The sequence below is a fragment of the Tamandua tetradactyla genome, chromosome 25 (assembly GCF_023851605.1).
Source record: "Tamandua tetradactyla isolate mTamTet1 chromosome 25, mTamTet1.pri, whole genome shotgun sequence".
Lineage (NCBI taxonomy): Eukaryota > Metazoa > Chordata > Mammalia > Pilosa > Myrmecophagidae > Tamandua > Tamandua tetradactyla.
Window position 1 is genome coordinate 18662771 of NC_135351.1, and position 17155 is coordinate 18679925.

At 37.1% G+C, this 17155-nt stretch overlaps 1 protein-coding gene across 3 annotated transcripts in view; it reads right to left on the reverse strand.

The window, feature by feature from the left end:
• The window catches only part of DTNBP1 (dystrobrevin binding protein 1), a 145626-nt gene extending 128864 nt beyond the window's left edge, over window positions 1–16762 (reverse strand). For 2 of the 3 annotated variants that reach the window (XM_077143749.1, XM_077143748.1), the window contains exons 1-4: window positions 16592–16762; window positions 7860–7913; window positions 5932–5982; window positions 3253–3313 (exon numbers count right to left, since the gene is read on the reverse strand). In XM_077143749.1, coding sequence (XP_076999864.1) covers window positions 3253–3313; window positions 5932–5982; window positions 7860–7913; window positions 16592–16647 — 222 coding nt within the window. In that variant the 5' untranslated portion in view covers window positions 16648–16762. Of the gene's footprint in view, window positions 1–3252; window positions 3314–5931; window positions 5983–7859; window positions 7914–15319; window positions 15487–16591 lie in introns of those variants that run through there. The other variant, XM_077143750.1, reaches the window with a different exon arrangement.
• Between the last annotated feature and the right edge of the window lie 393 nt (window positions 16763–17155).

Consider the following 17155-nt stretch of genomic DNA (forward strand, 5'->3'; position numbering starts at 1 on the left):
TAACATTTAGTGAGTAAACCTCAAATTACTACTTGTATCACTGTATCTTCATTCAGAGATGAGAAAGTTCAGAACTGACCTTAGAGGTTACTTCTAAGTATATCCTGTTTTTAAGTAAACTATATATTTGAAAATACACCTCTAGAAAAAATAAAACTAAAAACTACCATGAACAACCAAAAAGAAAACAAAAAAGAACAAACCTAAAACATAACTAATGGATAAATATTTGTTTTACAAAAGGAATTCTTTAAACAAAAAGTTCCCTAATGCATGTAGAATATACAATGATTCAATTGTATTTCAATAGAACTTGTAAATGCGCCTAGATGATGATTTAGAAAAAGTCAGTAAAGGAAGGTAAATGATTCTTTTATTTGTACATGAAGGAATTATAGAAGCAACTGGCAATTCCAGAAAAAGGAGAAAAGAATTTAAGTTAACAAACAAGGAATTCAGATATAATAAGATCCTAAGAGTAAGGTTGTTAAATAGTAGGCTAGCCTATGATAATTCTAACTCTTCCTAAAGATTATAAAGAAAATGACAGCTATCAGTTTCTCTCAGATAGTTCTGTTTTGGTCTTAAGATGGTGGGAGGGGAAAGGGCCTAGAATAAGATTTATAAAGAGGAAGGAGAGGTCATCTTTTGAAAACATCAACAACCATAAGAAGAATTGTGAAATAAACCCTTATTCTGTAAAATAAAAACTGCAAAACATTTGGAATGCTACTGATAATAATAGCTAACATATACTGAGCACCTACTACATTTGAGAAATTGTTAGGTGTGTTACAATCCTTGATCATCACAACAAAACTGCAAAAATAACTATCTGCCCTACCTTGCAGATAAAATCTCAATACAAGATGTCTAGATGTGGACAATTATTTATCTCGCTTATTTGTTATACTTTCTTGATCTAAGGATTTACGTATCCCATTTATGGAAAATATCAGCTATTTATCTTTTTCTACATTATCTCTCCCTCATTCTCTCATTTCTAGAACGTTTGTTGAGTTTGTTAGGCTGCATCATATGAAACTGCAATATTACGGATCAAAATCGGTAAAATACTGACAATCTCATTTGGTTCACTATAAAGAACTTTTAGTTTTATTCTCTAGCTATTAACTCCTCTTTCACATTTCCAATTTTCTTTCTGGGTAATTTCTTTGACTCTCTTTTCTAGTTTGCTACTTCTGCTGTTATCTAAATGCTGACAAGCACATACTCTGAGATTGTCATTTCAATAATTCAAAAAATCATTTACATAGTATTTTATTCCTTATCACTTTTAAATTTTTTTCTCTTTAAATATGTTGTATAGACCTATTTAGTAGTCTACATCCAATCACATGATATCTAAAGTCCTTTGTGAGCTAAATCTTACTTTTTGGTTTTGGTGACTCTTACCTTTTTGGTGGTTATTTTCTTTTTTGTTTGGTTCATTTTTTTTTAAGTCTGAATTTATACTTGGCTGAAATAATCTGTGGGACTCTTGAAGGGTTGAATTTAAGGATAGATTCATCCATGGAGAATATGCATTTGTTTCTTCTAGGTGCCAAAGGATCACTGGTGACCCTTTAATTTCTTAAGAGAGTCCTAGATTATACAGCAAGGATAACCCACACTCATGTGAAGCCAAGGCCATGGTAACAAATTCAGAAAAGAAACTATATTTATGCAATGTAGTTATGAAGACAGATAGATTTTCTTGTTTTTTTCTCTAGCTAAATTTTCACTGGGGGTACAGCAATTTCAAAGGTCCAAGAGCCTACATGGGAGTCTCAGATATATTTCCTGTTAGTAATAGTTTCCCAACTCTGTATGTTTCCAAAACTTTTGTATTAGTATTTGTGCTGGTTTGAAACTATTGTGTACCCCAGAAAAGCCACGTTCTTTTAATCCAATCTTGTGGACGGGACCTTTTGATTAGGCTGTTTCCATGGAGAGGTGACCCACCCAATTCAAGGTGGGTCTCAATCCTTTTACTGGAGTCCTGTATGAAGAGAATAAAGGGCAGAAAACATAGAGAGCACTCAGAGCCGACAGAGAGAACAGAGAGATGAAACCACGTGACAGACATCTAGCAATGCAGAAGGAGCTGAAAGAGCCACTTGAATCCAGAAGCCAGGGAAAAAAGGAGAGCATATGTTGCCATGTGCCTTCCTATGTGACAGAGAAACCCTGGACATGATTTTCTTGTTGGTGCCTTAATTTGGATATTTTCACAGACTCAGAATTCTAATTTGTAACTTATTAATTTCCCTTTATAAAAGCCAATCCATTTCTGTTATATTGCATTCCAACAGCTTTTGCAAACTGAAACAGTATTTTACCCCAGCTTCCATGTTTCTTTTAAAAATAATTCTGATTTTTTGGGGGACCTGTTACTAGTTTCCTTAATTTTATAAGCTTAAATTCAGTGTAAAGAATATTTTTAAAAAACTATCCAGCATTTAAGTGTTTTACAGCTAGCTTGTGGAGTTTTTCTAGGTATCTAGACTAACTGCCAGAACGCAGATCTCCTTTTCAATAATTTCTAAAGGAAACATTAATGTTTAAATTTCATCATATGTACTCCCAGGCTCCATAAAACTATTACAGCTTCATAAATTTAGGTAAATGGTAAAGAAAATCAGACAAAATTAATTAAAAGTCAGAATCACAGAAACGTTTTTAAAAAGAAAGAAAGTTTACTGACATCAACAGCAGAGTATTTGACCTTGACTAATAAAGGTTTTCAAGTGCATGTTCCAAATAATATTAATTACAAATCACTTTCATATATAGTGCTTAAAAACAGTTTTCTCTTTTAAGTGAAGTCACGATGACTCCTGAAATTTTGTATTTATTTGCTAAGCAAATTAATTATATCAGGGAGATTGAGAAAAGGTAAGTTTTTGCCCAAATAATAATGAATTCTTCAATAGCGGGTGGGAAAAATTATAAATTATAATCTACACACATTGTAAAGTCATTAGACTCAAATTCATTAGCCTTATACCTAGATGAACCAAGCATTTACCTATGACTTAGAATAAAGATCATATGGCCAACTAAACTAAATTATTTTGCTGAGATATTATGAAAATGAGCTTTATTCAGGGAGTTTGAGTCAACTATTAAATTCTAGCTATCCTGCAAAACATTTTAATACAACCAATTTATGAATTTAATTTTTTAGAAACTGGCAGTTAACACTGAAAATGAAATGTTCCCACAGTATTAGATTAGCAAATATTTTACCTCTCCAGCATTTGCACATTCCTTGGCTCTTCTGTGAAGTGCAGCCCATGTATCTTCATATCTAAGAAAAGCAAAAATTCTATGAAAGTAAGCCACACATTTAAAAAAAAAATACTGAAGATGAACCTGAAACATCCTGTGGCGCCAGAAAGGAAAAGCTAAAAGAAAATAATGGGGATATGTCAAAAGGAGATAGAAGCCAACTTCACAAGGCTCCCATTCACTGTATCTGGGACAATTTAAGCAACACAATAAACAACAGTAGTGACAGATTATAACTCAAAGAATTCAATAAATACCCATGAGTTCATACTAATAAAAATAAATGAATGAATGAATGAATAAATAAATGGTGGAGAAGGGAAAACTCTTCCTTAGAGTAGATTTCCAATTAGTAAATAAGGAAGAAATGAAGGAAACAGAATATTTAATATTTGTCAAATATAACAATAACAATTGTTAGAGGCAAGATTCTAACAGATGCTAAATTTAGAGGGCAAAAGTATGAAGAGAAACAAGATATTTATAGTCTCAAAGTACCTTCCCAAAGGATACTTAATGGTATTGTATGATTTCATTTATAAGTCATTTATTCAAAGTCAGAAATTAGATCACACTCTACCAGGGCCGGGGGTGTGGACTGGAGAATGGGGAGTTAATGCTTAATTCTGTTCGGGGTGATGAAAGAGCTTTGGTTATGCATGGTGGTGATAGTAGCACAACGTTGTGAATGTAACCAAAACCACTAAATTTTACACTTGACGGTGGTTAAAATGGGAAATTTTATAATGTACATATGTTACTACAATAAAATTTATTTTAAAAAACAACCACAGAGGGCAGGCCATGGTGACTCAGCAGGCAGAGTTCTTGCCAACCATGCCAGAGACCTGGGTTCGATTCCCGGTGCTTGCATATGTTTAAAAAAATAAATAAATAACATGGAAATCCACAACCCAAAATGTGAACTCTAATGTAAACAATGCACTTCAGTTAATAAATAATTATAATAATATAGGTTTGTTAACTATAATTGTAACTATTGCAAACTGTTAATAGGGAAAACTCGGTGTATGTGTTGGGGGTAGGGATAGGAACTCTATACCTTCCTCATGATTCTTATGTAAACCTACAACTGCTCACAAAAAACCGGAAAACAATAAAGTAAAAAGAAATCCAATAAAGAGCTAGAAAAGAGAAAGCAAAGGTATAGAATGACTGTGTATTACAACAAATGCAGATAAGAAAAAACAGTATGCCTTTTGCCTCTAACACACATCGGTCAGGTAGCATGCTATTAACTCTAGAACTGTGTACAACTACATACTTCCATATGCCTATTCTGTATAACAGTTTTCACTACCAAAAAATTCATACTTTTAAAGGGTATAATGCATAGTTTTTAGTACATTCACAGAATGGTACCATCATCAGCACTAATTCCAGAACATTTTCATCACCATTAAAAGAAATTCCGAATCCATTAGCAGTCATTTTCATATCCTCCCTCCCCTCACTGCCTGGCAACCACTCATCTACTTTCTGTATCTATGGAATTTCCTCTTCTGGACATTTCATACAAATGGAATCACACAATAGGTGACACTTTGTTTCTGGCTTTCTTCCTTTTGTATAATGTTTTCAAGGTTTATCCACATTGCAGCATGTATCAGTACTTCACTCTTCTTAACGGGTAAATGATAGTTCAATGTATGGTTATACCACATTCTGTTTATCCATTCATCTGGTGATGGACATTAGGATTATTTCTTCTTTTGGGCTGTTTTGAATAATGCTACAATGAACATTGTGTACAAGTTTTTGCGTAGGTCTATGTCTTCATATGGTAATTGTATTTTTAACCTTTTGAGGAACTACCAAAATGTTTTCCAAAGTGTTTACACCATTTTACATTTCCATCAGCAATGCAAGAGAGTTCTAATTTCTCCACATCTTTGCCAATACTTGTTATTGTCTGTCTTTGTAAATACAGCCATCTTTTCATATGCTTATTGGCCTCTTCTATATACCTTCTCTGGAGAAATGTCTATTCAAATTTTTTGCTGATTTCTTCATTGGGTTATTTGTCTCTTTACTGTTGACTTATAAGAACTCTTTATGTATTCTGGACACAAGTTCTTTATCAGATACGTGATTTGTGAATATATTCTCCTATTCTGTGAGTTGTCTTTTCACTTTCTTTGAAGCACAAAAGTTTTTAATTATGGTAAGTCCTTTTTTTGTTGTTGCTCGTGATTCCGGCGTTGTGTCTAAGAAAGCCATTTACTTTACTGTCTAATCCACGTCTACACAGTAGGATTTCAATAAAATTGGATTGGAAAAGAAGTGGTATGAAATTAAGAATCAAAGTAAGAAACAAATTATTGAGGAATCAAATTCAGAATAACTTTTCTTACAATGGATAAATCAGAAAAATACACACAATAAAGTATTGACTAGTAAATACAATAATTCGCTCAAAGTCTGAAAAGAATGGCCTTTGTAATGACCAGTGAAAACTGAAAGTCTCTTAGGGAAAAAAATATGTAAATAATTTCCAATCTCTATATTAAGGGAAAATTTAGTTGCTTTAAAGTTTCTATCTATAAAATTACGAAATATTTTTAGACAATAAAATAGCCAGAAGTATAACCTCCCTGTGTGAATGAAAACACTTACCTGCTAAGTAATTCTAGTCCAGCAGAGTACTTTGGTAAAAACGGAACAGTCCTGTCAAAAAAAAAAAAACCCAATAAAACATTTATTAAAATTGTTTCTAATTTAGGCCAACTAAAAAAACAAGTTATATGCAAAAAACCTAACATAGTCAATTGTAACACGAGGTTTTTTTTTAAAATTTATTTTATTTATTAAACAAACCGACATAAATACAAGCACTCTTAACTATATGTTCATTCTATTCTACATATATAATCAGCAATTCACAATATCATCACTTAGTTGTATATTCATCATCATGATCATTTCTTAGAACATTTGCCTCAATTCAGAAAAATAAAAAGAAAACAGAAAAAATTCTTACATACAGTACCCCTTACCCCTCCCTTTTGTTGATCACTAGCATTTCAATCTACTAAATTTATTTTAATATTTGTTTCCATTATTTATTTATTTTTAATCCACATGTTTTACTCGTCTGTCAATAAGGTAGATAAAAGGAGCATCAGACACACGGTTTTCCCAATCTCACAATCACACTGTGAAAGCTATATCATTACACAACCATCTTCAAGAAACATGGCTACTGGAACACATCTCTACAATTTCAGGCAGTTTCCTCCAGTCTCTCCATTACACCTTAACTAAAAAGGTGATATCTATATAATGTGTAAGAATAACCTCCAGGATAACCTCTCAACTCTGTTTGGAATCTCTCAGCCATTGATACTTTATTTTGTCTTATTTCGCTCTTCCCCCTTTTTGGATGAGAAGGTTTTCTCAGTCCCTTGATGCTGAGTCCCAGATCATTCTAGGATTTCTGTCCCACGTTGCCAGGAGTCCCACTCCTAGGAGTCATGTCCCACGTAGAGAGGGGGAGGGCAGTGAGTTTGCTTGTCGTGTTGGCTGAGAGAAAGATGCCACATCTGAGCAACAGAAGGGTTCTCTTGGGGGTGACTCTAAGGCCTAATTTAAAGTAGGCTTAGCCTATCCTTTGTGGGGTTAAGTTTCATATGAACAAACTCCAAGATTGGGTTCAGACTATTGCTTTGGTTGTCCCCACTGCTTGTGAGAATATCAAGAACTCTCCACTTGGGGAAGTTGAATTTTCCCCCTTTCTCACCATTCCCCCAAGAGGACTTTGCAAATACTTTTTTATTCACTGTTCAAATCACTCTGGAATTTATTAAGGCATCACTCTGGGCAAACCTACAAAATCTCATGCCCTACTCAAGGTTCCATGTACTTATGGTGTTCAATTAAACTGTCCACATAAGTTATACTAGGAAATGCACTAGTCAAAATATAAATTTAACACAAGGTATATTTAACATTAGTGACAAATTTACCTAAACTTTCAGAGAGATGTCATGTTTTATTTCAAAGTTAATATACTATAATATCTATCAATAGTCACTTTGCCCTTTAGAGACTGCTTTTAGCATACAATAAACATTTTTAATGTAATGCTAGATACTAAGAATAAATCTGCATAACTAAACCTAGACTGAAAGTGAAATTTGGTTACATGCTTTATTTTATTAAAAAAATGAAAGGAAAATTTGTACAACTAATACTAGTGTTTTCATACAAAACAGTAACATAGCTAAGCAGGCTCACTTGCCAAGTACTGTTTCATTTTTAATTTGTTTTTCAATAATGCAGGACTTTCCCTTTCGCTCTTAATGCAAAAATTAAAAAATGATTAACTGTGATCAAACAGTCATTGATTCTCATAGAGTGACATAATTACACTTCACCATTTTTTCAATCATTCTACAAGTTTATCAGAAAATTTCCCCATGTTATAAAATTAATTGTTTAATAGTCAATACATTCAAAAGATCCAAACCATTAAAGTAATCATAGTATTATGAACCAAAACTTGTATAAAATTTAAGTCATGGTAAATTAAACTATAAGCTTACCTGGGCTTGCTTTTTACTTTAGCTTCTCTTGATTTGTCACTTAAAGTCTTCAGCCTGCAATTAACAAGATATAATATCATATTTGTTACAGGTCAAGAGATTTTTTTAACCATAAAATACACAGCTGTTACAACTTTAGGTTAGAAAAGTTTTTTTTTTCTCTTTTTGTAGAAGAATTAAGCATTTCTACAAATAGGAATGCTTCCTATATCTCAGACACATCAAATGGAAAATTTGTAGCAAACATCCTTATATTTTCACGTAGACCAAATCTCATTTTCAGAAATACTGATTCCTTAATTTGACTGGACTAAAGAAACCTCATTTGTCTGGCATCAACAGAAAAGTAAGTGGTCCACACAGGTAACAAGGATAGGTAACAAGACACCTAAGCAGCATATTTTATTGAGGAGACACTATACTAGGCACTCAAACCTCTTTATGCACCAATATTTTTTGAAATTTTAGCTGTTGATAAAAAAGCTCTTGGAAATATACTGCACATTTCTTGCATTAAATAGGACTTGGTACATTCTATTTAACATTTGCTGATAACTCCAGGTCATTATTATGAATACCACTCACTACATTTTGTGGCAAGAGAACACTCTCTTCAGATGCTCCTGAGTTCCAGGAGTGTATCTTCATTCACCAACACGAAACCAAGCTAGAGTGGTGTTTTGTGTTTCCTGAGCTCTTTTGTCTAATTTACCTAAATTTTCTATCTTTATCATTGGTCATCAGCTATTACTGCTTTTGCTACCTACCTAACTTTAGCAGCCTACCTCTTTTCCTCTTGCTGTTTTTAAATTGTTGGGGTGGATGGAGACCAAATAAATGGACTACAATTGCATATACAAAATTAATTTAAAAAATTAAATTAAATAGGCTCTTCTGTACATAAAATATGAAGTTAGTAGACTTGTAAATTTTATTTCACTTTGCTGGCCTATTTTTACTTTCTTCTGGCCGTGGACTCAATTGTAGATAATTGTGATTGCCAATAAGTAAGCACTAGATTTATGAGATATTCTGTCATGTTTGTTTGACTACTTCAACAAATATTCATTTCTAAACAGAAACAGACACAGACCATGGTTCCACTGCCAGCCCCTACAAAATCTTTGTAAAACTAGGAATAGGCACTCCTTTTTTGAGACACTTCACTGACATCAGCCAGAAACTGCCCTAATATACAAGCTCTTATCCACCCCAAACCTGTCTTGCACAGTGCACAAATTGTACAATTGTACACACAAACCTGATGTAGGATTCCAGTTTTTGTCAATTAGGTCAGGCTGAGCACCAAAAGGGGACTTCTAATCAGATGCATTTTTTGTTCTTAGGTATGCAGCAAATTTATTAAGAACACAGTAAGAAGACATGAGGGAATTCTGGCAAAGAAAGAGGTGAGGAAGGAGAGAGAGGCCAAGAACATTTTCTTAAAAGCCAAATTGGTATGTCAGTTCCACACAAAAATTTTTTCATGTTACTGTAACTATGATTTATTTCAAAAAGCAAAAACCGTGATGAAAATATCCCTACAATGTCAAAAGACTCAACTACCTATTAAATACCAAACTAATTTATATAATCTCTCCAGATGAGTTTAAAAATTCAATAACAGGGTCTAATCTATACCACAGAAACCATTTAAGTTTCTAAGCTCCCCTCAAACTAGTAAATCCAGTTTAACCAAGCTTAAGCAAATGCTAAGGAAAGGTTTCTTTGATGGCCATGCTCTACCATTTCCTCTGCAAAACTTGAACAAGACACATAGTTGTGATATCCCAGGTAAAATTATCATAGGACAGTCACGCATACCAGTGTATCACACACAAAATGATTCTAGTACTACTTCTAGTGATTCAGGACAATTTCACAAGGTTAGCTGTGACAAGGACATCGAAAGGAAATCGCTAAGATCTTCCCTGGACCACTGTAATTATACAATCAAACAAATCTCTAGGGTGGAATTTCAAATAGTTATTTCTAAAAGAAGTTTTTAATTTCTCAACTATAACATACTAAGTATGGGGCTCTCTCCCTCCAAAAAAAGAGAAAGACATAATTAACTTGAAATAAAAGGAAAGGAAGAAATGTTACAGGAAACTGAAAATAAAAGTGTTCAAATATCCAACAAGATATTACTTATTGAGTATGAGATATTGAATAATGAGATATTACTCATTACTTATTACTCAGTAATGAGAAGCAGTAATAGCTGATGACCAATGATTGAGACAGAAAATTTAGATATCTCAAACATGTACAGAATATCACATGTTCCTATGTGGTTCCTTAAAAACCAACTGTCTTAAAAACTGATCTTTAAACAAATGTAATATATGGAACTTAATTGATCTTGAAGAATTCAACTGTACAAAGATATTTCTAAGAATCAGAGAAGTCTGATCATGGACTGGATAATTGGTGATACCAAGGAATTACCATTATGTTAGGTTTGATACTGGCATTGCATTTATGCGATGTCTGTATTATTTTTTAAGAGCTGCAAACTGACATTTGAGGGATGTAATGACAAGTCTGAGATTTACTTTATAAAAGGAGAGACAAAGCAAATGTGGCAGTATTTGATAATCATTGAATCTGAGCCATAGATATATAGGGATTCATAGTGTGATTCTATTTTTTGTGTATATTTGAAACTTATAAAAACAATTTTTAAACAAAAACAACCTCTTAAATATTTGCCTTTTCTCATACACCTTCTCCATACAAATATTCAATTCGCCAAAATTCAGAATAGAAGCAGCTGGAGAAAACAAAGTAGCTAGATGGAAGTTGGAAACAGTCAAGAAAACACAGAAAAGAAAAAGATTAAGGATTACAATGACGACTATTTTTATTTTAAGGTGAAAAAAATAAGGTGAGATATATTCAACAAGTAATAAAAAAGTAAGAATCCTTTCTAAAATAGATCTTCAAAAACCCAGTAGTATTCAACTGAAAGTAGCCTACCATTATTCTCTTGGGATAGCTCTGTTTTAGTTTCTCACACTGATCCTTTGCTGGAAACAATCCATTAATAAGTTCTATTTAATGTCCCAAAATGTCATGACATACTGGGAGGGAAATACTGATCCAGGTGGAATTCCTCCATTTCCTCAAATGTAAAATGGTAGCATTATACTCAACCATAAGGACTGGCAAAAGAATGAAATAAAGTTACAAATATGACTTTGGCAGCATTCTACTAACTATAGAGCTAATTCAAATGAAAGGAATCATCATCATCAAAAACCATCAGAATGAAAGTTAAGACACTATGTACAGGCCAGGGTGAAAGAAACAGAGGTTCCTAAATAACTGCTCCCCATCCCCTTTCCTACTCTTCTTCCGTAACCATACATCCTCAGGAAAACATAAAGCTGCAGTGTGAGCCCATTAATACACACACGTTAAGTGGGCTACCCGACAATTATTTTCTACCAATGAAGACTAACACACACTTTGGAGTTCAAAGCTCTAACCTCAAATTCACCCGAAATTCAATAATTTATTTTTAGACTGCTGCAAAGATTTACCTTAATTTTACATGAGCACATTGATTTCTTCAAGCTTTGTAGAAAATACTAAAATGGAGGCATCTCACTAAGAAATGGAATTAGCAAAACTTCTTAAACAAAAAGTTTTAAAAAATAAACAGAACGGTGTATGGAGCACAATAAAGATCTGATAAGCAGAAGATCTGCTTTCTCTAGCTGACTCATCTAGAGACCCTGATGTTATTTCATTTACTTGTACTTCAATTTCAATGTACTCATCAAGGTACTTTACTCATCTACCTCATCAGCTTTTAAGGGTAAGGATGATTGCTTTCAAATAACACACAAAAATATATGAATTAGCATATTTTGTCATGAAGGTTAAATTTCTTTTAACCAGTGTGAAATTATTCAGGCTCCATTATTCTACCTTTAAATTCTGCTTATGAATACAAATCTAATCTATTGTACTAATCTATTGTACTTTCATATGAGTGAAAATTCATTTCTTAAAAAAAATTTTTTTAAGCAAGATCAAGGAAAAGCAAAAGCATCAATCACACTTACAGTGCATATAACCCCTAAAGCTTCAAAGCCTGAGAGAATTCATACAAAAGCTACACAGACTCAAGAAAGCAGAGAGTAATTTAGGCTATCTTTATTCTAATTAACCTCAAACCCCCCACTTCAGTTCTGACCTCCCTCCTGAGTGTCTCTAAAATTTCCAACTGCTTTTAGATGTCAAGCCATTAGAGCACAACATATTCACAGCCAACCTTTCCTTCTCGCAGAAACCTATTTTTAAATTCTTGTATTTGCTAAATGACATGATTTATCTAAGATGCCCAAAGTTAACATCCTTAATTTCTCCACCTTTTTCACCTCCTACATTCCACCCTTGACAAATTCAATCAGTGACTGCTACATTCATTCCCTTCTTTAAGTTTCTACCAGCATTTCCTTATCACCTTTCACCTGGCCCACAATTACAGCCTCCTGAATAATTTCCCTGTTCCCCACCTCTAATCCTGCCATCACACTGTCTCCTAAGCTATTTTTCCAGAACAGCAGATAGGCTCATGCCACCCTGGTCTGTGAAAACCTTCAAAAGAGTCAGTTAATCTAAAAATAAGCCAGGGTCACCCTATGTAAAACAGCAATTACTCCAACCCCTCTCCCCCTTAAACTGCTTTATCATTAGCCACAACACTGTCACCTTCTGGATATCCTGTTTCCTGCCACTAGAATGGAAAGCTCATGAGTGGAGACCTTATTTGCTGTCTGATTTGTTCTCTGCTATATCCCCAGCACTTAGATTAGGGTTTTCCATGGAGAAGGGGTTCAATAAATATTTGAGAAGTGAACTAATTTACCAAAGCATTCAAGATTCTCTATTACCAATCACTAAACTTCCTTTCCAGATTCTCCTACAACTGTTTCCATATCTGCCATGCCCTTGTCCAATACTTTTTCTATCACAATCCCTCCCCATTCTTCAAGGCCCAGTTTAGAAGCCACCTCCTCATTGAAGCCTTCTGTAAATAAAACAGTATTAAGGACTCTTTCCTCTGGGCAGACATTCCACATCACTCGCATCTTTAACATTCAGTTCTTCCTGCTTTGCTTTAGATTACTGCCAGTCTAGGACATCCAGAGGGCAGAAACTCTTTAGACAACTGGGTAGCCCCAGGACCTAGCCCAGTATACAGACACTGCCTAAAATAAAAGTGAGGTAAAACTGAGATTTGGCTCCCTAAATCCTTTTTTTTAATAAAATGAAAAAAAAGCTATGGAAAAAAAAAAAAAGACACCATGAGTGCCCAGCCTGTCCAATGAGTGTCTGGCATTGGACAGGAACTCAGTAAATATATTTATTGAGTTGAATACTGAGGTTTTTCTCCTTTTTAAAAGGGTGAGTAATCCTCAAAGAGTCAACATTTCTGGCAAAGCCTCACTATTTTACCAACTGTAAATTAGATTATTAGAGCTTCTCTTTTGAGCAAGGTTTGATCCTATGGGAGGAGGGAGGAGAGAATGAGGACACTGAGGAGCAAGGGTAGTGGGGTGCAGTGGCAGCTTTGAGAGGGAACACTCACTGCCTAATTGCAACAAGGAACTGCAACAGGTTTTCTATCCCTAACCACAGGAATGCTGAGCATTACAACCAGAAAACACTAGACCGTAACAGACAGAAAATCTGATTTTTAGTTCCCTGAAGGGTTTTACATGTCTGAATCCTTCGATACAGAGTTATTTGGCCCTAACTTCTTGAAAGGCAAAAATTAAAGACTAGAGTAGATGTGAACTATGTGCTGCAGTATGTTCAAGAGTTCCTCTCAGACTTCAAGCCAAACGCTTAAAAAAAAAAAAATTCTATGTGAATCCTCCAAAAAGCTCCAAGAATTCAGACTGAGTTAAGATCAAATTGGAACTGACTTGGGCAAGCAGAAAAGATCTGAATGAGGACCAGAGTCAACCCCCCTTACTCCTATGACCTTTAAGCAAGCCGACCTATTTAAGGAAGAAAAAAATTACTAGGCTTTTCCCAATTTCTCAATTTTGTTACTATGAGTAAAAATGTACAAAAATGGCCACAAATCACTGGACAGACTAGATTCCCTGGTCACAGGTAACCTCTACATGGTCCTTTAAGAATCATAACCTTAACATTTTTGCATTTTTGCTAGGTTTGAATGGAAGGTAGAAATTTGTTAGGCTCAATGGACATGCTTTTATCACCACCATATTATTTCATGAGACTAAGTAAAATAGGACTGTTCTTTAATCAAAGAAAAAATAGTACACTCATCTACCTTTAAATTCCAGTTATACGAATTTTTAGGAATTGAAAATGAGCAAAAAAGGAGATGGCTACTCTGGGTGACTTCCACATTGAAGGAGCTCAGAAGCACTAGGCCTTTTATTGATTTCCTGGGGCACCCTGAATACTTGAGGTTTCCAATTACTTTAGAAGCCAGAGGTTCTTCCTTCTAAGGGTACTGCGGCTTTCTTCTAAAGGACCACCAAATCAAACTTGAGCATTCTGGAAGACAGGATCCAAATCTCCTTCATTTTTGAATCCCCTGATGCCTTCCATTTGGCACACAATAGACAAATGTGTGCTGAGTTTAACTTCATCTTTTCTCCACAACATAAAGTCCTCAATTATGTTTTAAAATAGGTTGATCTCAAGCTGAGTAAGAGTTTACTAAATAGTTTTTTAGTAGTAAGAATCATGTAGGAAATTGAGAACCTGAACAAAGTGAACATCAGGGTGTACAGCTGCCAGTCAGCTGGTAGGAAAACATCACTTGGGGATGAGCTATTTCTCTGCCAAGTGACAGGCTAAGGGTGCACACTGACAATCCAGGGGGTTTGCCGGTCAATGCAAGGAGGAAGCCAACAAGGGGCTTAAATGGAATGAAACACTCTTGGGATGTCTAATTCCAAACTGGCCTCACTCCATGGCATCTTCATGAAGTCAAGTCAGTTTCCAAGGAGTGTGACTCAGATCCCCTCAGCTCTCTTCCTAACTGAACCCTAAATTTTTAGGATTGCACAGATTTCCAAGATGACTAGGGTCTGGGCAGTCCAGAGCCCATATTTCTAGGCAAATAACCTTTTTAAGCAAAGGTCTGGGAAATATATGGGTTCTGAGGCAACCACAGAGTTAGAGTATTAGAAAGATGGACTGCTCTGCCATGAGAGAATTCACGAAATAGGTGTATGCATATAGGTAGATCACGGCTGGTTTCACGCTACTAAGTGGACCATTCCAACGTCATACAAAATTTTTTTTCAATACAATAATTTACACTCTGAAAAAGAGGAGTTACTTTTTCTGAATATATGGGGGGAAGGGGAATGCAAGCAGGCGCGCACACCCATCAATGAATGGATCACAGAACAGCTGTAATTAACACTGAACTCAAAGAAGCAAAAATGCTTTACCTGTGATAAGCACTCAAGTTGTTTGCCAGTTTGTTACTCCTCAGTACTCAAAAGGTGAATAGTATAGATGTTTTTGTCACATGTTTTTGCTTTAGCTAACATCTTTTCCATTATAAATTTAAAACATAGTATGATTGAGATGCCATCAGAAAGAAAATCCAGGTTTTGTAAGCTAACGGTAAAATTCATTCTAAAATAATGAAAAAATTCAAATTAATTAAGCACTAAATAATAACGATAGTGACTTATACCAGGCTCACTCCATGCTTTCTATAAATGACCTCACTAATCCTCAAAATAACCCTACGAAATAAGCACTTTCATCATCACCATTTGATAGGCGAGGAAATGAGGCAAAACAAGTCCAACAACTTGGATAAGGTCACTGGTACGGGGTGGCGCCAGGGTGAGAATCCCAGCACTGTGTCTGTGGTTGTCCAACTTCGTGGCACATTGGAATCACCTGGTGATCTTTAAAACGCCCTAGACCTGGCTTCATGCCCATTCTGACTTAATTGGTAGGGGACGCCACCTGGATACTGGGATGGCTAAAGGTTTCCCGGGTGATTTCAACGTGCAGCAAACTCTGGGAACCACTGATCTGTGCTCCTAACCACCATGCGTGAACACCGCTACCTTGGTTTTGTTGCTTTTCTTGCCCCAAAGTTTCTTCATTGAGGCGTTAAACCCAGGGCGAAGGTAGAGACTGAAAGTGAAATGGGAAGAGGCGATGAGCCTCGCCAAAGGTCAGGAAAGCGAGCGAAGCGCGACAGCTCAGGCTGGACGCGGGCGGCGCGGCCCCGGCCAGGAAGGCGGCAGAGCTGGGCGGACCCTCGGCCTCGGAAGGGGGCAGCCAGCCAGCTCCCGGGGGGCCGCAGAGGACCCGGGACGGGTGGGTGTCTGGGAGACGCTCGACCGGGTCCACCGGCCGCGGAGTCACTGAGCCGGCAAGGGCGGAAGCGGACGGCGCGCTCGCCCCTCACATGACTCCCCTTCCCCTGCCCGCTGAGGGCCCGGGAAGGGATCCCACCCGTCCCAGCGCACTCCACCGCGACCCCGACCTCCTCCCGGTGCTGAGGACCAGTCAGACCCGGCTGGTCGGGACATAAGTTACTTTCTCCCTCAGGACCGACACCGCAAAGTTCGTTACTACCCGCGGCGGGGCAGAGATTGGAGGGTTGGTCTGGACCCGAGAGCGCGGTGCGGAGAGGCGGCGTCCTCGGTTCGGCCCCGGACCCTCGGGTCCCTTTCCGTCCCCCACCGTGTACCCACCCGGAGGTGAAATCTTGCTGCACGCTCAGCAGCCGCTCCCGCAGTGTCTCCAGCATAGTCGCCGCCACCGCCGCGTGTCCTCTCTCAGGCCTCGCACTGCGGACGCCGCCGTCGACTCCGCACGGCCCCCAGCCCCAGCACCTGTCAGCAGCGCACCCTCTCCGCCCCCGGCCGGCCCCGCCCCCGGCCTCGCGCCCGCATTGCCGCCCCTTCCGCGTTCCCGCCCCCTCCCGCGCGCACACGCACGCACACTCCGCGCCCCGTCCGCGCGGCGCGCTCCCGGCCGCGCAGCCGCAGTGGGCCCTACCGTAATTCTGCTGAGAAAAGGGGCGGTCCCTTTCCTCCCTCCCGAGCCCTGGAGAGCTGCTCCTGCTGTCTTTAGCTTTCTCAAGCCCGGGCTTCGCGGTTTTTTTCTCGTTAAAATGGGAGCGTTGTCGTAGAAGAATTTTTTAAGTCGAGTGCTCCAAGAATGAAGCGTTGATTTTTAGCGTTTGAAAGAGTTCGAAAAATCTTTTGCATAGCATGGATCTCCCTGCCGTTTCACGGCACTCTGATTTGGCCCTA